This window comes from Falco rusticolus, chromosome 6 (genome assembly GCF_015220075.1).
Source record: "Falco rusticolus isolate bFalRus1 chromosome 6, bFalRus1.pri, whole genome shotgun sequence".
In the NCBI taxonomy this organism is placed as follows: Eukaryota; Metazoa; Chordata; class Aves; order Falconiformes; family Falconidae; genus Falco; species Falco rusticolus.
The window spans coordinates 58,345,703-58,368,184 of NC_051192.1; the positions used below are offsets into that span (position 1 = coordinate 58,345,703).

General features: G+C 38.2%; 1 protein-coding gene across 4 annotated transcripts; it reads right to left on the bottom strand.

Moving 5' to 3' along the window:
- Nucleotides 1-2,285: 2,285 nt before the first annotated feature.
- Nucleotides 2,286-22,441, bottom strand: GEN1 (GEN1 Holliday junction 5' flap endonuclease). Of its 4 annotated transcripts, none has more exons than XM_037392983.1 (14): nucleotides 21,911-22,197; nucleotides 19,000-19,197; nucleotides 15,893-16,079; nucleotides 14,550-14,726; nucleotides 13,962-14,072; nucleotides 11,932-12,005; nucleotides 11,303-11,391; nucleotides 10,348-10,498; nucleotides 10,194-10,230; nucleotides 10,012-10,092; nucleotides 8,606-8,736; nucleotides 6,753-6,814; nucleotides 6,051-6,194; nucleotides 2,286-5,828 (listed from the first exon to the last, which is right to left on the bottom strand). In XM_037392983.1, exons 2-14 carry the CDS (start codon nucleotides 19,158-19,160, stop codon nucleotides 4,378-4,380), a joined length of 2,856 nt encoding a protein of 951 aa, XP_037248880.1. In that variant the 5' UTR covers nucleotides 19,161-19,197; nucleotides 21,911-22,197; the 3' UTR covers nucleotides 2,286-4,377. The 4 variants fall into 4 exon arrangements, with proteins under 4 accessions (XP_037248880.1, XP_037248878.1, XP_037248879.1 ...); XM_037392981.1 differs by having other exon boundaries at nucleotides 20,887-22,197; XM_037392982.1 differs by lacking the exon at nucleotides 21,911-22,197 and adding an exon at nucleotides 22,374-22,441 and having other exon boundaries at nucleotides 2,786-5,828.
- Nucleotides 22,442-22,482: the final 41 nt, after the last annotated feature.

Here is a 22,482-nt window from a genome sequence, read left to right on the forward strand (position 1 = left end):
AGTAGGTGTGCACGCGGCTGTAACTCCTGGAGCATATCGTTCCATTAAACTCCAAGCTTTGGGGAACCGGAGCCCGAGCCCAGGGCTCTTTTCCAACCAGCTGCAGATTCAGCAGCAAGTTTAGCTCACCAGTGCAAAAGATTCAAAGAAAATGTCTACAGCACATCACAGCGGGCTGAGTGACAGCGAGGCTTAGAGGCCAAAGCTGCTCTGAGACCTGGCATCCAGGTTGGACTGGAAGACAGGCTGAATTTGCCCTGAAACAAGGCCACAAATGTCACAATTTTGCAGAGATAAAACTTGGGACAGTTTCTAGGCTTTGGGCTATCTTTCTGTTACCTGGTGTCACTTCCAGGGCAGCACAGGGATGTTGGAATGGAGGAAGAAGACAGCACGTAAGGGTTCATCTGTTAAGTTTGCTCAGAACTTTATCCAAAGCAGACCACGCTCACAGTTCCTCCCACCACATCCTAGAGTACCCATAGCTTGCCACAGATCCAACCTCTGCCCGTAATGTTTGGTAGGACAACTAACTTGGCTTCAAGCTTGCCTGGGGAGGTGAAGCAGAATGCATTTTCAAAGATATTAAAATAACACAAATGCTAACGTACAGCTACTCCTACACTATCTGGGCATTAAAAATATCTTTAGTTAGCTTTTTATCCTTTGTTGTGCTTTAGTCAGGCAGCTAATTTATTTTAAATATCCATCAGGTAGAATTTTAGTGTAGGTAGCTGTTTTCATTGAGCAACATTTTCCAAGGTATGTTCCCTTTCCCAGCTGTGTTCTGTCTTTGAAGTGACAAAATCTCTCCAACTCTGTCAAGGGAAACTGGGGTGAGGGTTAGAGACAAGGCTTGAGTTTAAAAAACTTTTAAAGTTTGATAGATGATTGATCTTATTAAAAATGTAGCACTGAGAGTAGCTACGATGCAGAATACATGAGCAGAACTGCGCAAAGAGTGGTTCTGCCACCCATTGTAATTTTGTTTTCTTGAAACAGTTAGGAGTGTTTTGTTTCCTGAAGGAAAAAGTGCCAAATCTAGCACCGAGTTTACTGTTTTGTCAGTAGCACTTGGGTTTCTAACAACTCTCAATAATATTCTAACTGCAGTTTCCTTTTAACTACTTATATAATACGGCAGGGTTTGACACTTTTTTAGACATGAAAAGACTACCTTGTCTCAAGTAACAGCTGCCCTTAGTCTTTCTCACCACTAATTTCCAAGCACCTTTCTTGAAGAGCACAGAGCCCAGCCTGTGCAAATCCTTAAATAATCCCCTTCTCAAATTACAAAATTTCTGTTAACTAGTAACTTAAAGTTCATCAATTCTATCAATAAAGTAGAAATTAATACATGCAATGAAAATTAATTTTTCCTTTTATTAAGTATGTTCACCATGTTGATTAAGTATTTCCATATCTACCCACAAAAAAGTAAGAGCGTGTGTGGCTCGACGGTGGATATATAGGTACTGAGGTTTTGGTTTTTGTTAGTTTGGTTTATTTTAAACATTGTGATTTTTTCTAGCTTTCCATGTAAATAGTGTTTATTTTTATTTGTTTGATTCCCCGTAGACCTGAAACAGTGAGTTACGATCACAAGGAATGCTAAACAAATGTTTCCCCTTAAGCTACACCAAATAGATTTGCTACATCTAAGCAGATGTTTATTACTGTTTATAAGTGGAAACAGTGAAATTTATACTGCTAAGACAGAATTTATGTATTTGCTCTGTATCTGCAGGAAAACATCCAAGCTGGAGGGATGCTGAGATCACGAGTGACAGACCAGGTAAAATACTCAGGCTGGTAGGGTAGTTTTGCAGAAAAAATTTGCAGAAAAGTACTTGAAGAATAAAGCATCCTTTACTTGCCCTACCTCCATAGCAAGTGTATTTTTACTGCTTTAGATGAAGCACCCTGAAACAGCCTGTTTGGGCTGACCAGATCAGGTGATAAAAGAAGATACATTCACAGTCATCAGGCTGATGTGTCACATTCACTTATACTTACAGTCAGCGTAACATAATCTTGTAGGAATATTTCCTGCAGAAGAAAGTTATCTGTTACACCCACTCAATTTATTTAAACACCTTCACAAGTGTGAAAGGTTGAAAAGCTGTCAGCTTTGGCATGGTAAAAAATGTTTGAAAGAAAAATCATCCCTAATCCTTCAATTGAATAAATTACAGAAAGATGAGAAATGAAAACACTTCAAAAACTGTAATTTCTCTTCTGTAAAAAATCACAAGTTTCAATCAAGCAACAATCACCCCCAACGATAAATGTTCTTGTGTTTATTTCACTGCAGCGAGCAGATATAGCCTAAACGAGAGGACATCCTATACAGCTGTTTCACATCTATTCCTGCTCCTAAGGTAGTGGCAGAAAACTTACACAAAATTGAGATGCGTTGCAAATGAAAAAATTGAAATTTTTCTGCTTTTCATGCTTGAACTGTACTTACAAAACCAGATTAATTTGTAGTGATAATAAGCAACAGTTTTTTCCCTGCACAGATCTTAATATCTTATGATTGTATCTCATTTCTGGTTTCCATCATCCACAAAACACGAACTCATCATAATTCTAGCACAGTATTTTCAGCAAATCACCCATTAAATCAGTCACTTCAGCCAGATTTGGAAAACAGACACCAAACTCTCCAAAAACTGCTCTTGCCCTCGAGTTCTAAAGAAAACACAGAAACCTACACACTGTGGGTAAAATTGTATGATCCCTCCCGCACGAGTGCATTCCCATATACTGGGAAGGGACAAAATTGAGGTCATCCACATGATCTTGGTGGTTTTATTAATGAAAATTCAAACCCTTGATTTCAACTTTCAGTGTTCACAATCAGCAACAAGAAAAAGAATCATACATAACCAATAACAATGTTTTCCCACAAGAAATGGTCTGATCTCTCCGCTACTGACCACTGTATAAGGAATCTCTCAATTTATGGTCCTCAAATCACTGCTACTCTTCTTCTCTTTCACAATTCTGTTCTTCTAGGATGCTCTCACATCAGCAGAGTGATTAGGTTTTCAAGAGACCATCTTCAAAACTGAAAATAAGTTCCCAATATATTGGGGTTTTTGCTTATTTCCATAATACATTTCTCATTTGGAAAAATCAACTATAAATAAACTTTCTCCATCTGCCCACAGAGGAAAATAAGAAACTACCATTTTGATTAATTACATGTTGTATTATCTATAGACTGCCCATTCTTCCTTAAAAGACATCTGGAATTTGGCTTCATAACTTTTAAACTGAACCGACGGTTTCATTAAGGCACGGATATTCTAAATTTCTGTTGTTAATACTGCGTCTTGGTAGGAGCGGCCTTCCGTCTCGTTAGCCCATAGAAAGTTATGAACACTTAAATGCAGGGCAGGAGGCATATGCTAATAAGCTGTTGAAGACAACTTCTTTATGTACGAAACAGAGACTGCTTTATCGTTAAAGAGGTAGGAAGAACACCTTCAAAAATGTAATTGTATTCAAGTTCCCCCTTTAAAAAAAAATAAATTACAGACTATTATTCAAAGAATCTGCAATATCATAATTGTATTTTGATTTTCTGTAACTTAACCTTCATTCTATTACAAATTATTTAGATGAGATTTCATATCCTTAAGAAAAAATGCCCCAAATTATACATGTTTGATTAAAACAGCTATCAAATTTCCTTAACTATTAGATACGACAGCTACAAAACCAGAATATCCTTATATGGCTTATTCCATTCTTTGGAAGACGCACACACTCAAATTAACAGTTTATTTACAGGACATGGCAGATATAAATTTAGTTACCCTGCAAGGTGCATCTGCTATGTGTCTCTATCTCATCCTTCGGAGATAATCAACACAAGCAGCATCCCAGGATTTGAAAACCATTTTAAAACTAGCAAAATTAAATTAGTGGAGCAGAATGGAAAATTTCTGTTGGGAAGAACTGTATCACTTTGTCTTATTAAGAATATCGAAGAGCAGTGCAGGCACTATTTTAATGTCTGGTTTTATAAGCAGGACTAATAGTTGTATGCAAAATTCTCACAACTGGCTGGACATAAACAGACCTTACGCTCCCTTGTATACGGTACCTTGATGCTTATGTATCAAGCTCAGCATGTAATCAAGTCCAGAATAACTGGCATTTGCCTATAAACAACTATATTTGGTACTTTTGCTAACATTTTTGTTTCAAACTTTTGCTCCAGTATGCAGTATTTTGCAGCCCTTCTTATCCATCAAAACTGTGTCCACTAAAAATTGATAGAGCATACTACAGAAACTTTGAGCAAGAACTCTGTAAGAGCGGAAGGCTGAGTCAACTGTTATCATGATCTATTTTGTGGAGAACTTAATTGATTTTGAGTCTTCCTTTTAGTCTTTCAGACAGGGGAAGGGGACTGTCTGCCCATGCGTCAGTCAGAACAGCACTTCCGGCTTGCTGTGTGACACCAGAACCTGACCTCTCAAATGGTTCCTCTGTACTTGGGGAACAATAAACTTCCTCTACACAGGATGGTTCTGGAGATATTTGCGATGAGAAACTATTACTGATTTTTTTTAAACTGGTCGTTTCCATCTCCCTTTTAATTAAAAGGGCTGAATCACTGTTTGTTCTTTTGGTAGTAACAATGTTACTCCTTCTCTTTATAAAAGATTTTTTAAACTGACCAGGGTTCAGTTGCTTCTTCTGCTGCTCATAAATTAGATTTTTATTCATGTTCCCATCATCACTGTCTTCACTAGAAGAACATTTGTTCTGACATACGCTCTTTTTAAAAGAAGTTTTGCAAGTATTTTGAATAAAAGCTTTTTTAATGTGATGGCCAGTTATGACATCTGCTGGTTTTGGAGGCACTGGAAGCATTTCACACCCAGGATGCCACAACTCTGTTGTTTGCCCACTGAGGGCTAGAGATGTTGAACTGCTTCTATTATGGTCTTTTTGCATCATTTCAGCCAGGGTGTCAGCTTTTTTGTGCTGATCTTGATGAAAGTGTACGCTGGATTCCCTTGCATAGTTTTCTGATAGCACATTTTTACTTTCCTGCACTAGTTTATTTAACTGACATAAGGAAAAAGCATAATTTTTATCAGGATTCAATGTTTCTTTTGTTTGTTTAAAAGATTTCAAAGACTCCAGTTGTGTTACACCTTCAGACAACAAAGGCTTTGATGGAATTGAAGTCTTCTTAAGTATTCCCTCACTTAAAGACCACTTCTGAAGTTCTCCCATAGCATCATCTGAAACCATATCATCTGCACTATCAGAACGATGTTGATCAGACTGCACAGCATCAGAATATTCTGAGCTACTTCTTACTGTTTCATGACCTAGCAGATGTGAGCGTTTTATGCATGTAGTTAAGTGAACTGCTGGATCATGGGTATCACCCCCATGGGCTGGTGAAGCGGTGAGGAAGGTTCCTTCCCAATCGATACTGCGCAGTTGTAGATCAGTGGAAGAGGATGACATCCCTGAATTTTTAGGCAATTGTGCTGGCAATACAGATGAGTCAGCCAATGTACTCTGCAAGAGCAAGTAAGGTGAAGTCAGAGAAAGAGCAGCTGCTGATGCTGGCATCTGAACAGCTGTTACACAGGAAGCTGCAGCTAACGCTACATCTTTTGATTCAGTACTTCTCTGGTGTATCTGGTGTTCTGGGGGAGTTTTTATATCTGACGTGGAGTCTTGCACAGGAAGAATCCCACATCTAGACTTTAAATTCATTTGAGACAGGAGATCACTAACTTCATCACAAACATCTGGCAATTTCTTCCCTTTTGGTCTGTCTTTCCTACCTGAAAAAAACACAGGGCCTATCAAAATGACATATTAAACACAGTTCAGATTTCCTGCTGCTGAAGTATAAAACGGTAAGATAAAATCACAGTCCCTGCAAGATATGCCCTGATCGCGGCAAAACATGATACTACTCAACAGTGGGAGAAGTATTTGTTGCTTTTTCTTCTTGTATTCTGGCAGGACCCTTAAGTTCATAAGAAACAAGCTTCTGGACTTACTTTTCTGTTTCTTCTTCAAAACTTCTGACTTCTCCACTTGATAAAGACCAACAACATCAGGATAAGCAGCCTGAAACAAAGACTCCTCCTCCACCGTGACTACAAACAACTCCACAGGCTCATCTTCTGCATCAACATAATGTTCTAAAAAAATCATGAATATACATTAGACAGGTATATAGACACATATCAAAACAGGGAATAAGAAAAACAACAGAAGATTTATGAGTACAAAGAAGGTATGTAAAAAGGTCAATAGTACAATGTTGAGATTTAGCTACAAGTAAAATCTTTTTCTTTTTGCCAGTCTCCTGGCACAAACAGGCACGCTAAAGGCAGAAATCTGTCGGCACAGAAAATTCTCTAGCTGGTAAACAGTCACAGCTTCAGGTGCATAGTGAAATAAGATATGAAACACAGAGTCCAGGTCTTATTAACCTGTACCAGAAAAAGCACTTGAAGACTGAGTCCCTTGCTTTCTAGGTAGTTTGTTGGTTTTTTTTCTTAAAATAAACATTGCTTTTACTTTCAGGGTTATGTGAAATCTGATCCACATTTCCTATTGTTTTCACAAAACAGTTTCCAATTCATCCACATGCCATTGCTTCATAATGTTGTCAAAATCTTCTCCTTTTTAAAGCATGCTTTTCTTTTTTTCTATGAACTCTTTTGTTCCACAATGTACACAGAAATGAGACCAACCTGGTTTTTGCCACTGAATTTCAAAACAAGGAATTCCATTTTTAACACGTGTCTTGACTATCCTGTAAGAACAAAAAGAAGCCCGTTATTTTGCTTAAATGGAAAATGAAAAATCTTAAGTTATCTAAAAATATTTCAGTACTCTAATTTGTAATGATTCAGAGGAAAAAAATATTCTTGTAACCGTGAAATTAATATACCTTTTAAAAAACACACTACTTCTCTGTGTAAGTTATACAGTAAAATTTAGGGCCTAGACTTGAGTACTGAAACATTTTTTTTTTTAATGATATAGCTCAGAGGAGCATAACAAGAAATCAAAAAGCTATTCTGTAACAGACAACTGTAACGCTGACTCCTACAAACATCAGTTTGATACCTTCAACTAATGCCACAGAGAAGACTGTTGCCATAGACAGTAATTTTCTGAATGACCTGACATAAATTTCCGCATCATTTATATCCTTTGCAGGAGAGCATGAAGAAGATAAAGCATGAAATGAGCAGGGACAGCCAGTCTTTATGAGGTTTTTCTAAAAAAACAATTATCTACACCCCAGTTTAATAGGTTCCTACCTGTGAAGAGGCTCTTGCTGAATCATCACCACATTTTTAAACATTTGTAAAAAAAAAAATCTTCTAGAGCCCACATGATCTATCTTTGAAACCCCTGAAACACTAGAAAGTGTTATAAGCAGAGGATGTCAATTAGTTCATTCATCAAGGTAAATGCTGGTAATTTATCTATCTAAATTTGTGTAAAAAGCAGACCCAACCAATCTCTCCACTCTTTTGAAAGGTAACACTGAATAGGAGAGCTTCTCTGCAAGTAATAACTTAACAGACTATGACACATCAACCCAGAAGAGACACTATTACATTGCTACTGACTATCCTCTGTCCCCCCAAATTACGGTCTATAAAATCTTGACCAGCATCAAGGAACACGGAAAAACTATTAACCTTCCTGCAATACAATAATTCGGGGGAGGTGGCATTTGAGTTTCATTTGGGAAACGAAACAGTCAGATACTAAAGCTAAAATAAGTCACAATTCCCTTCACACAGTGAAATTCACATTTACCAACAGACACAGTAGATTCTAAAAGTTTACGTAAGTTTAAGAAAAGATCAGATAATTTAAAAAAATAAAATTACATAGAGGGCTGACAAGAACATAAGAAGGTACTACTTCTGGCTCAGAAAACCCTGAGTAACAGAAGCCTGGATGGTGGGAAAGTATTATAGGGGAAAATAGTTACATGCTTATCTTTCTTTTTCCTGCATATCCATTTTTAGTAACAGGACACTTGGTCATTTTTGTATTCCTAAATGCAGCAGTCCTGAATGAAAGTTTTGTTTTGAGAAGAAGGGGTAGCAGAATAGAACCATAATGCAATGATTTCATCGGACACATAGCACGCAGACAGTCGGTAGGTCTGGTAAGAAATCAGAGACCATGACTGAACCTGCAGATGCTCATTTCTAAGCTTAGGTTCTTATTTTGAATTATGGAAGTCAATTACACTTCTGCTAAGAACCTGAGCAAAGGGTCAAACCTGTAACGCTAAATCTCATGTGCAGATCCAAGGAAACAGAATAAAAAATAAGCACAGGAAAAAGCAGGCATTGTCAGAATGAAAGGAAACTGCTATATATCTTATGCTACTGCTGCACAAAGTAATTATTGGTGTACTGATCTAAATTTTTACCTCTCCTCAAAATGAGCATAAAGCTTGAGAAAGAGATGGAAGAAAATAATTAAATTTCTGTAAAAAAAGGAAAAAAACCCCATGTTTTTCATCCAGCAGCAGAAGTAAACATATTAAGTTCAAGAAATCAGGCTACATTACCGTATTGCCTGCAGTTGTTTTGAATCAACATATCCAGATTTTCTCTGGATCATATCATAACGTGTCAATAGTGCTAACAGTTTCTTACAAGCATAATGTTTGGTCCATTCCATCTTCTCAGAAGCAAACATCTGTCAGTATAAAAAAGAAAAAAACCACCCCAAACTTTAAAACGTTCTTATTCTGTTAGATATCAGGCTTAGAGACAGCTATCCTAGTAGGGACACAGGACTAAATACTGGAAAACTTCTAGAACGCTTTTATATATTACTGTAATGCCCAACAACATCTCACGGCCAAGGGAGCGAACAGTCATCTGTAACAGGGCAGATTCATTGGCTGTCAGTAACAAGCCAAGGGAACAGTTCTGTAGTGGCAGCAGCAGGGATAAGACAGTTGCTAAACCGTTTATCAGATTCAGATCAGCTACATAAGGATTTTGCATGTGAGAGAAGGATGAACACAGATTTTCATTAAAGCTGTATTACTTAACAGTGGTCTGTTATGGTATACATAACACATCATCAATCCTGGAAAATGAAACATTGTAAAGATCTGCTTTCAGCAATAAAAAAAGAAAAAAAGACCATTTTTAGAAAACAATGCTAACATGCATATATTAACACCCCCAGCTCCGCTGCGCCCCCCCCCCCCCCAAAAAAAAAAAAAAAAAAAAAAAAGCAGCTTTACAGGATATTTATCCTTTCTTCTATGGACAGAGGAATAATAAACCACTTTTGAGCTTTGCATGCTTTTAAGTAAAGGGCCTCTGAACTTCAAAGCTGGCAGTATTGTGCTAAACAGAAGCTTGCTCTCTGGTTTTGGGAAAACACTCAACATTCAGAATAAAAGACACTTCTGCTTGTCAGATACAAAACCTGATTATTTCAACAGCAAAAATATCATTGAAAAGAAAGCTTAACATTAAAAAAAGTCCACAATGATTACTTGCTATAATACCCAAAGTTACCATATACACACTATGTCAGTAGGATGATGGAAGAAGCATGAGTGAAAACAAAATCTCTATCTGTTATGCCTTTATGAAAGGCGTATTAGAATAGAAAAGATAACATCCAGGATGCATATATTATGCCATATAACCCTACAGTAATTTATACACTGTATAGATAATGCAGCACTCAGCAACCCAATCTAGTAATACCATAAAGTGAAAAATAACACAATGTCAAGTGACACTCCCCCGTCCCCCCACCCCAAGTTCTTTCAAAGTCTTCCATTTTAGGCTTTCAAAAAAATGAGGTATATTAAGAAGTTGTAGCAAGATTCTTTAATTCTTATTTCCACTAAAATTACCAATGAAGATCAAAATTATCACAGATGCCTTCCTTACTAATGAACAAAAAACAAGTACAGAGCTGAATATCCAGTATTTTGTTACATACCTGAAAGGACAATAAATTTGGCCTTTGACATTCCTTTATGTTGATCAATTTATTCTTGTTTACAAGAAATTCTTCAATAACCTTGAGATAAAACAAAAAAAGAGGCGGTTTAAGAGAGGGAAGAAAAATGAAGTTTCAATTAATTGATAAAAAAAACATCTGTAAATAAGCTTGTTTGTTACCTCAGAGAATGGAAAGCCCTCACAACTGTTGGCTTTTCTGCAGGTAAAACAAATGTGTTAGGAACTGAATATAAATGCTAAACCCACAGAATTTAAATGCTCACCCTGCACAAAACCACAGGGAAAAGCAGTTCAATTTTCATGACATTCCTACTTTCTGATGCTGTCCTCCACTGCACTTGCTTGTTTCACTCGCTCTGACTGATGCCATTCACAAGGGCAACTCTGTTTGGAGTCACTAGGTTTGCAGCATCTATCACTTTCACAGAATTTACATCCACTGTGCTCATGTTCCTTGTAAGATCCTACAGAAGCAGATGCACTAAGTGTGAGGAGAAAAGGTTTCCAAAATTTCCAAAAGCTAATACTACAAATACAAAGCTCAGAACACATATGAAGCTAACATGAATAGCAGCCGTAAGCAGATCTGACTATATTAGTTGTATTTATGTATCTACAGTGAAAACTGACAAATACAAGCAAACTTTTTTTTTTTTAAACAGACTTTTCCTCCAAACAGTTTCAGACTTTATGCTGAAGACTTTATTACCTAAAAACTACAGAACTAGTCCATGACAACCTGGCCAATGGATATAAGTAACACGTTTGAAATAAGCTTTTCCTTCTCCAAGTGATGGGTTTGAATGGTTTCACTGACGAAAAATGCTACCAAAATGAGGTTCCTTAAGATTAATTTATTTTTAAGAAAACAGTGCAGCAAACCCCATCAATGCTAATGTATTCAGTCCTCTGGAGGTAAGACCACTTCAGGCAACCAAAGAAATCACTGCTTGTCAGTATAGCATACTTTATTGATAAAGTTAAAAAGGCAAATATCTGGGATCACATAACAGCATTGTGGTAACACTCCATCTGCTATCAACTAGTTTCACGTTTGAATAAAGGTTGTCCCCAGCCTCAAAAATAATTTATATACAATACACATATACAATATTGAAAATGTGAAGATAGCCCAGAAGTTGAATGACAAGAAAAACACTTTTTAATGCTAGTCATAAAAAAGCCCCTTACCACTCCCAACCCTACACATCCAGGACAAAAAGTAAATAATTAGGCTAAAAATTAAATTCAGCACTTTTTACACTGACCTGGATGATGGCACTCAGAACAGTGAGTTACCCTTTTAACAACCAAAGGTGGATTATTATCATACTGAAATTCTTTCCATTGTTGAAACCTAAAAGGATGATATTAAAAGGATTAAAAAATACTTTAAACTTTCATACTTAAAATAAAACTTTGAAAAACAGTCATTATACTTCTCAGGCATCTACCTGAGAAACAGTTTTCCAATTTATGAAGGTTTTTTTTTTTTTTTTTTACAGTATACTATATGATTGTTTGATTTCTAGTATTGACACACACAGTGATCAGAAACACAGAAAGCATTAGGCATCTGATGTCCTGATCCACAACCCGATTAGAAATCGGCAAAAGGCTCTCATCAGTTGCTATGACTTCCTTTCCAATATATCAATATACTAGCTCAAGAGCTAGAAGCCAGCTAATGTATAGAATAATTAAGAAGCTTGCCTAGCAAAACACATGATTCATTTAGAAAGCAAAGTAAGGAATGTGGTAATCTCTCCCTGTACTCCTTCCCACCCCACCGTCAAATCAGAGTATTACAAACATTATTTTGGAGCTGAAGTACATATTAGTAAGCCTTCGAATAAAATCTAAGTACTTCAGAATACAACAAAAATTTTCATTTTACCTTTGCAATAAGTTTTGACCTCGTAAAGTCCCAATTAACTTTAAAGCTTGTTCCTTCCCAACTCCTGGAACACCCTATAGAGATAGAAATATTATTTAAAGACTAACAAGAGTATTCAGATTTTCATAAAAACTGCCTTCATAACATTTATGTAAAGAAATGATAAAAATGATCCCAGATGTTGAGAATAAACTGAGAATATTCTTGACCAAGTCCCAAAGTCAGAAAAGGTGAGAGATTACAGCTATACTACCAGTGTAACGCACAAGCTGCATAAAACATTCTTACACTCAGCAGCAACTCAGATAAAACCAGGTAGAGAAAGAAGGTAGTAGAAAACAATAGGAAGATGTTTTGTTTGGTTTGTTTTCTTTCTTGCTATCTGCAACAGGACAACAATATAAAATACTGGTGACATTATTGCCAGATAACTGCCAGATTGCTGAAACTTTTCAGAATTGTCTTGGAAAGACAAGAAAAAGACAGATCTTTCGGATTTTAGAAGCAAAAGGCTGGAACTTAAGAGACGGAAGAAACCCAGTGAAAAGCTTTCACTCACAGGAAAGAGATGCTTTATGGCAACAGAAACAGCTTTGAATATTTGAAAACCTCAAGCACTTATACAAAATCAATTCTGAGAGGTGACAAAGAAAAGTGTAAGAGCATTTTCTGAAAAATGATTAAAACCCCCAGTAAAATAACAAAACCAACAAATTCCTTCCTTTCAACAAAGGCTTGCTTGATTTTGATATTTACTCCATTATTACATCTGTAACATGCACATCCTTTATAGGAAAGGAGACTACCACTATGGATAATACTTAGATAGGAACAGCAAATATATTCACAGAATCACAAAATGGTTTGGGTTGGAAGGAACCTTTACAGGTCATCTAGTCCACTCCCCCGGGCATAAGCAGGGACATCTTCAACTAGATCAGGTTGCTCAGAGCCCCATCCAACCTGATCTTGGAGGTCCCTCTTCTAGAACCTTGCTCATAGACTGAAATCCAGAACTTTGTAGTAACCCCTAGACATAATCTAGAGTAAAAGTCAATTGATTCAAAACAATCAGAGGAGGGCCACAAAGATGTTCAGAGGGCTGGAGCACCTCTCCCTGTAAGAAAAGGCTGGGAGAGTGGGGGTTGTTCAGCCTGGAGAAGAGAAGGTTTTGGGGAAACCTTATTGCAGTCTTTCAATACTTAAAGGGATCTTATAAGAAAGATGGGGACAGACTTTTTAGTGGGGCAGGCAGTGATAGGGCAAGGGGTAATGGCTTTAGACTGGAAGAGGGTATATTCAGATTTGCAATAAGGAAGAAATTCTTTACTGTGAGGGTGGTGAGGCACTAGACCAGGTTGCCCAGAGAAGCTGTGGATGCCCCATCCCTGGCAGTGCTCAAGGCCAGGCTGGATGGGGCTTTGAGCAACCTGGTCTAGTGGAAGGTGTCCCTGCCCATGGCAGGGGGGTTGGAACTAGATGATCTTTAAAGCTGCTTCCAACCCAAACCATTCCGTAGTTCACAAATCATATATTTATAAACAATAGAATTATAAGGGGATACATCCAAACTGCATCCAGAACTGGCATTACTAATAACTACAGTTCAAAATTATCACATTTAAGTCTTCCACACAGCTTAGAGACAGCTGTTTTTCTTATTTTCACAGCTGCTCTGCTAGGGATGTACTTATACACAAATGGTTATAAAGCATCCTCACAAACAACTGAATTCTCACACCTTTGCTCAATGCAATCAACTTATAAAATTTTGTCTTCACCTCTGTCATAGAAAAAGTCTGGAATAACATATAACAGTTTCAGAAAGATTAATGCTCATGAACCATTTTGGATTATCTGTAAGCTTTCACAAATGAAATTTACAGTGACTTACTAAGCACCCTCTTCAACTAGATCTCAGTAAACATGCATTGCATACAGTTTTGTCAGCATGCACACATCTCCCTTGATACAGTTTATAGTTCTTCAAAACAGTGTAAGTACCTAATAAAAGTAATTATATTGCTTACCTTTGGAAGATAATCACAACCCAGAAGAACAGCTAGCCCAATCAAAGACTCTCTGTCGCAGCCAAGCTTCTCCTTAATAGAGGATATTGTGTAACAGTCAAGATGTGGATCCTGCAAGAGAAATTTATCGTACATTTTATTTTTGTAACATCAGGGAAGGAACTGCTCTGAGTCACATTCAGTTGTGATTGCTTATTGACCCACATCTGCAGGAAACAAGTCTATCCCATAAGAGGGGTCTTACTGCAAAAATACAGTTCTGGAATTTCAAGTTTTAAGTATGGGCATCAACTGTTGAAAACTGTTGAAAGAAACTAAAATAAGCCAAGAGGTGGTTTTATTGTTTACTACCTGTAGAAAAAGTATGACAAGACTAATACTATCCAGTACTAGTGGCTGTGTAAGTAATCTCAGGATTGCTAGTGAATCAAACAAAACATTCCTGCCTTAAATGTACTACCTTAAACAAACCCAACTACTAGAGGATAAATGTGATAATATCTAAGTGATTGTTTCAAATCCCTTCTTTCTATTTCCTATTTTTGGAAGAGTCTAAAGAGAGGGTGGGAATGGGATGAGGTACATTACCTTGGCATTCATGGCAAAGTTCCTATAAACTGTCTGAGCTCCATATAGGAAGACATCCCCATCATTGGTAATGCAGCCGTCAACATGTCCTTTTGCATTTAGGTATGCACACATCGCCTCTGCTTCCCCGGCTGCTTGAACGCAAGGGACACCTAAGCACTCCAGCAGTTCGAGACACTAGAAGAAGGAATCCAAAGGGGAAGGGAGAGTGAATGCTGAATTGGATCCACTTATGCGCTTTCTCAGGCAAAAGTGTATACAAAAACTGTTACTGCTGCACTGCCTATAGAACACTACATCAATACAAGCACTACTTTACGATAGTTTACTGTAACAGTGAAAAGAAATACCCAACTAAGAGCAAAGTACTAGTTATAGGACTTAAACACAGCATGATTAATGGTTATTCCTTCACAAAAATCTTTATAATTTAAATAGATATTTAGGATTTTTTCAGAAGAGTAACAGAGGAATATTTATCTTTGTGAAGCAACACTATTTACTAAAGTAGTAATACTGGGCTAGCACTGACATCTTTCAACAGGTGCCAGACTGTCTGAGAATATTGTTGACTTAGTAAGATTAAACCACAGTATAGACATACTGACATACACTTCTTACAAATTTCAGAAAACAATAATTTTAGAACTTATGATTAAAACAGAAATTCATACATTCAATTTACTGAAGCCACGAGTCTCTATAAATTCTATTTCATAAAATTCTGAATAGATAAAAAGTGTATGTATCTGAAACAATGAATGAAGAAGAAAATTACTGAATAGGAAGTCTTTGCAACCAGAGTAATCTCAACCACCTATAAAGACAAGTACACAATCTTCCTTTTAGCCTAATCCAGCAGGTGTCCAACAAGTGTATCCTCTTTGCTATTCAACTAGTTCACCAAATCGTAGACCTAGGTTACAAAACAGTTCAGTGTACCCTTTCAAAAACACACTAGCTTAGTTTACATAGGTACACAACACATTCCTGTTTTCCCATATACCCATCTAGAAAAAAACCCCCAAGGTATCAATACTAACACTGTAAAAGAAAAAGAAAGCTGAACTTCTGTAATAAACACCCCATTATGACTGTGGCGCTCTACAGCACAACATGCACAGATACACATCAAACAACAAAACTATTCTGACATTGTCCCTCCTTCCCAAGTTAACAGATGCTGTAAAGTCCAATTTCAAAGGCATGTGTTCCCTTAAAATTCAAAATTCTGTTGAAATTGGTTGTGTAGGAAACTATTGATTCTTTCAAGTTCTTGTATATAATTTGGTTAACATTTCTTCCTATCACATTGAAAATACCGAAACACAGCCTACAATTACCTCCTTTAAAATGGCTTTAAATGAAGATCTCCCTGTTCTTGCAGCTCCAGCTTTCTTTGAAGGTCCATAGCGCATCTCATTCCTCTTACTCATGGTGTCTGCTTTCAGCCTGGGAGCCTCTCCTTCCATGACAAACACTAGTTTAATTCCCATTGATGTTAAGAAAGAGAACCGAAAAAACAGGTTTCTGCAATAAAGCAAGGTGTTCCATAAGCTGCAGAACTAGCGAAGATTGATTTCTTCAGACATTTTCCTCATATTCCTCAGCAATAACCTTACCTTTCTCTCCACCTTTTATGATTCCCTCACCCCCAAGCTAACAGATCTTTCATCTATATCCCTGTCTTTGGCTGAAGTTGTTTTACTATGAACTTTACAAAATTCCCAAGAAAATACCACATAAGAATAAGAAAGATTTTTTGGGGTGTAAAAACATAAGCAAATTTAAAAGGCTTAATAAAAAACATTCACTATCCAAAGTCTGCTTCCAAACTCATTGCCACATTGATTCTTTTATATCAAATTTTAATCCCAAATCTCTCAATACAGGTACATCGATCCTGAGGTGACTGAATGCTGTAGTAATTAGACTGACTCATGGATGCCATTACCATGCAAATTTATTTCATATGCAAGCCAGTATCACTGACAGGTCAAGTTGTGGAGATCAGTGAAAGGTGGCATTCCTCTGGGGTCAATACTGGGACCAGCGCTGCTCCACACCTTTGTCAGCAACACAGACAGCGGGATCGAGCGCACCCTAACCAGGTTTGTCGACGACACCAAGAGGACTGGTGAGGCTGACACATTGGAGGGAAGGGATGCCATCCAGAGGGACCTTGACAGGCTTGAGAGCTGGGCCTGTGCAAACCTCATGAAGTTCAACAAGGCCAAGTGCAATGTTCTGCACATGGGTAAGGGCACTCCCAAACACAAATAGAGGCTGGGCAGAGAATGGATTTAGAGCAGACCCCACCTGGAGTACTGCATCCAGCTCTGGGGCCCCCAGCACAAGAAGGACATGGACCTGTTGGATTGAGTCCAGAGCAGGGCCACAAAGATGATCAGAGGGCTGGTGCACCTCTGTGGTGATGCAAGTCAAGGCGGACTTAAAAGAAACACTATGTCTGCGTGGCTGGGTTTGGACAAAATGGCCTTTATTGTTTATACAAACTATTTATGTATCTTAGTGCAGGTGTTAGACCCTGATAGGTTTTTGTGTCCTTCCTCTTGCTTGCCATTTGCTGTTGCTGTAGGTGCCCGTATACTGTGGTTCTAAGTTCCAATTCTTCACATCCTGTTTACATACCTGACAATTTGTGGCTGTCTTAAAGGTACACGGCTAAGTCTTTGAGGTCAACTAACTTGTCTGCAGATCCGCTGCAGACTCCAACACACCTCACCTATGAAGACAGGCTGAGAGAGCTGGGGTTGCTCAACTTGGAGAAGAGAAGGTTCTGGGGATACCTGACAGCAGCCTTCCAGTACCTAAAAAGGGCCTACAAAAAAGCTGGAGAGGGACTTTTTAGCAGGGCAGGTAGTGATAGGGCAAGGGGTAATGGCTTTAAACTTGAAGAGGGTATATTCAGATTGGCAATAAGGAAGAAATTCTTTACTGTGAGGGTGGTGAGGCACTGGAACAGGTTGCCCAGAGAAGCTGTAGATGCCCCATCCTTGGAAGTGTTCAAGGCCTGGTTGGATGGGGCTTTGAGCAACCTGGTCTAGTGGAAGGTGTCCCTGCCCATGGCAGGGGGTTGGAAATAGATGATCTTTAAGGTCCCTTCTAACCCAAACTACTCTATGATGATTAATTTTGTAAGGAAGCAATGATAATATCTAGTCTACAATAGTAAAATTGAGAGCCGTTAACGTCAGACAACATATTTCCAGTAATTTCAGGATCAATCTTTCAAAAGGAGTGGACCAAACATTTACATCTCTTCAATGACATGGAAAGACCATTACGCTGTACAGACTTTATTCGTACACTTGCTATTGGTAAAAAAGGATAAAGTGATCTTTTGAGGCTAGTCCCATTTCCAAAATAATATTTAAAAAAAAATAAAATCACTTACAGTAAGTTTCTCTAAAATACTTAACAAAACAGTTTAATTTCCAGCTGCCTGAAAACATGTCTTTTTTGTTTTGGTTGAAATCTGTTCATCCCTTTGTCTTAACTTGGAAAGATTGCATAGCGAGCTGGACTGATGTTTCCATTCCACTGAAAAAAGGACATCCTAACTAATGACTTTGGTGATGCTTCAAGTTTTACAGTTATTCATCCATTTGGGGTCATAAGCATAACATTTTAAGAAATTATTCTCAGAAGAGGCTGATATTTCATACCAGCTGAATTTAACAGAAGCCATAGCAACATCTAACAGTAGCTAGTAACTAGGCATTCTTGAGCTAATCAGTAAGATGTCATTTATGAAAATTTGTATGTACTTTCACTTTTGTCAGCATCATTTGCAAAGAACAGTGCTTTGGAGTTACAGTTGCTTATGCTTGCTTACCCCTTAAGTATGTGATTCATTTAAATTAAAAATATATTCTTCAAGGTTGTTCATAAGCCTGAAGAATAATTTAAACATATTTAATTCAACATGGGGTCTAACTAGAATTTTAATTTATAAGCCAGATCACGCTAGAGCATGCATGACTTATTATGGTCATGACTAGCATCCAAACCTCTGTGATAAACAGTTGAAACTCCCATACTACATTGCATCACAGAGCCTCAGAAACATACAGGAACTAGCACACTGATCTGTGTTGCTTGATAATCCCTGTATCACACAGTGCTATACTACAATAAGACAAACACGGTTCTGCTTACATCCATCTCATCCTTATCTACAGTTGAGACCTCAAGACAAAGCAGGCTGGGCCCAAGAACTTCTATTTGCAGCAGACCATTAAGTTGAATTCAGCCACTATAACAGAGTCTTCACTTCGAACCATTTACTTATGTAGTACAAGTGGTAACAACAGAATCAAAACAGTCACATGAATCTCAGAGGTAGTCTTAAATTTGGAATAAGTATTGTACCTAAATTATGCAGCTCCAAGACGTTTGGCTACAAGTATTTATATGGATATCATACCTCAGATATGGCTTGGTAACTACTCCAATCATCTTTTTAACCGTCTGTGCTTCACAAACCCACAGACTTAAATCAACAGCAAGTGTTTTTCCCTTGAGTCTGCTCAAGTTGACAGGTTGTCTCACAGGCTCAAGGATTTGCCACAGATTAGTCACTCCCATTGTTCTAGCTTCTTTGTTGTCAGCACAAAGGTTTTAGCTGTGAAGACCAAGCAAAATAAAATACTTTCAGAATGTAACATGAAATATGACATATTACGAACACTAAGTTCAGAAAATAAATATTTAGTCATTATCAGTTTTACTTTTATAAGCCAAGAACACTTTCAATCAAGCCTTCTAAGTGTGTAGTGACTTCAGTTCACAGATGGTTAATTACTAAATACCTTCTTTGGACTGTACATTTTCACTGCTAATAGCCTGAACTTAAATGAAACCAAACATATTTGAGGGGATAAAATAAAAAACATTCATTTCCAAGTCTCATGTGTCCCTTACACATCGACCATCCAAGCTTTATCTAAAAAACAAAGAAAACCCACACCTCTAAAGGGAATTACTTCCTGATCTGAAGTGGTAGGACTCACATCAAAATGCTTCTGTTCAAACATAAGTAGCTTAAAGCCACTCGAAGAATATTTGCAATAATGACAGAATATAAAACTTTTTGTACTATTCCAAGATGACATAAGGAGGGATAATGGCCATAGATTATAGCTGGGGAAACTCAAGTTGGACTTCAGGGAGGAAAAAATAAAATATATATTGAAAAAATCCCAGAGTACTGCAACACTGGTTTCCCAGAGGTCACAGAATCTCCATTCCTGAAGATTTTCAATATCCAGCCAGTATACTGTTTTACTGGTTAATCCAACACTGGTGGAAGTCCGCCTCTGAGCAGGGAATCAGCATTTATGACCTCCAGAGGCCGTTTCCAACAAACATTTCAACATTAGTAACACCGTGTGATTGCAGAAACATGCCAGTCTGCACGTTTTTACAATTTTAATTTTGGTATTGTGTGATTGGCACTACTTATAATGAATGCCAGCTGAAAACATGCACCTATTAGGTGGCATATTTCTTTGTCTCTTATTTAACTTTATTTACATAGCTGTGTTCTCCATGTTTCCCCACTACCATATTTAATTTTCTTCCCTTTTTTATTCTTCTGGTTTCCATACCTTGCCAGTTCTAACAAATACTCTGCTTTTCACAAGACCAATCTATTCCTGCACAGTCTTATTGTACAAAGTTTGCCTTATGCTTAGCTCTCTACTTTTCCCTCTTCTTCCTCAATATTAGAAGATAAAAATCAAATAAAATGTGGAATGTTTTGTATTTCTTTCTTCCTGATTTTGATACTAGTGTATACTCAGGTAAAATAAACCCTTCCTTTGAATAGGCGATGACTAGATTAGCTAGCTACCTGTGCTCTAAGACCTGCTTATGATACACGAGGAGCTACGCCACCTTGTGGTACGCAGCCATGTTAAATCCAGCAGTCTTCCACATTTAACACCATCACAGCCTGTCAGAACAGCAAGCCTGTCTTTGTAGGGTGCATTGTTTGATACTCTAGAACTGTTACAAAGCAAGGCAGCTAATCAATTCCAAGTTGTTTTTAAATCGCATTCTTCTGTTAAGATCTACCTTCAAAAGAAAAAGTATTTCTCTAGTCCATTTCTTTGAGTACTACAATCACTCAACCTGATTTTAGCTGCACATCTACTCGGCATAATGTATTGCTTTTGTTGTTGTTATCCCAAAGTACATAAAATGAGTTAAAAGGACAAATAACACATGCAAAAACATGGCGTAATTTCTTGAAGTCCAGGATAATCAACCTCTGCGACGCACAGGGGAGGCTAACAAAAGCTGTCCAAACCTTCTCAAAGACAAGCGTGAGATTCAACTTCAGCAAGATTTCTTGAAGTCCACCTAGAATTTTGATGTTATCACCTGGTTCCTGCCAGTCTGCATCAACGCAAATTTAAAAAAGCCACTGTGTTAGTTGTTTCCAAATATTTTTTTGGAACTTCACACGGTACTTAATAGGCAAGATAAACACACTACAAACTTTATAGTCCATAAGATTGAGAACAATAAAGAAAAAAAAAGTATAACCCCCTGAAAATTACAAAAAAAACAGGGTTTTTTTTCCATTATGAGATAATTAATTATTGTTATTTGAGGACAAACGTTCTCCCTACCCCTATTCAATATATATCTAAAGTTGAGTTATGAAAGCCCGAGTCCCACCAGTCTTTTTTGAGAGCATTCAGTAAAATATTTAGATCTGGATCTTGTATACAAATACAACTACTACTTTTAACAGAAGTTATCTGTCTGCTCAGATTTTCTTATTTATCACAAGCCTCAAATCTGCTTTGAGAGATGGTAACTTCCAAAGGGTGACTGATCCTGGGGGTTTTTTTCATATACTTAGAAATCACTGAAGACATCATGGTATTTTAAGATCACTGACCGAAAATATAAACTAAAAAACCCCAACTTAAGACCTCAGAGAAAACCTTCTGAATTTTTCACGGGGCCAGTATGTGCTACAGCTATGTGTCTTATACTAAGTTGTTTTTGGTTGGTTGGGGGTTTTTTGGTTTTTGTTGGGTTTTGTTTTTTTTTTTTTACACAGTCAGAAAAGTAAACCAGTTACTTGAAAATAACTACATAAGACATATAATGCTGAAATGTAATTCATACAGATATGCTTTCACCTATTGCCAAGGTAATTTGCAAAGACTGGCAAGCATAGCTTTAAGCCTGACCCAGAGGTCTCTTGAAAAAAGGAAGGAAAAAACCCACACGACACGTTTATAACAACTCTCCCATTCCCTCTCTGTGCTGCTGCAATACTCCACGCTTGGTACAGCTTTGCCAATAAACCTGAGCACCTGAAGCAAGCAGTAGCATGTTTCATCATTCACAGATTCCTCCTCAAATATTTTTCCCCCCCTAGATAAAAACAAAACCGAGAAATTGCATGGAAGTGACATAACAAGACGCACAGTCATCTTGAACACAAACATCTGGAATTCCCGCCTTGATGCGACCTAGATAATAACGCACCACACACCCAGGAAGAGACACTTCCCTGACCCACTGTGAGATGAACAGCCTTTGGGCGGGCTCTCCCTGACCCCCGACCCCAGCCCGGGGCAGGGGGCCGCTCTCTCGCAACGTTGCCTACCTCCCGCCCGCGGGCGGACGCCTGCGGAGCCGAGGCTGCGGCGCCTAGAGACTCCCGACACCTCCCCAGGGGAACCCGGGCGGCGCAGGGGGACCCGGCCAGACCTAGTTCCTAACTCCTAAGGCCCCCACGGAAGAGGAGGGGATGAAAGCCCCGCGGCCGCTCACCCGCGCCGCGTTCCGCAGCCCTAACGGTCGTGCCGGCCGCGCGCCCCGCCTCAGCGGCAGCTCCGCCCCCTCGAAAATGGCGGGCTCTCGGAAACGGCCCCGCAGGGCG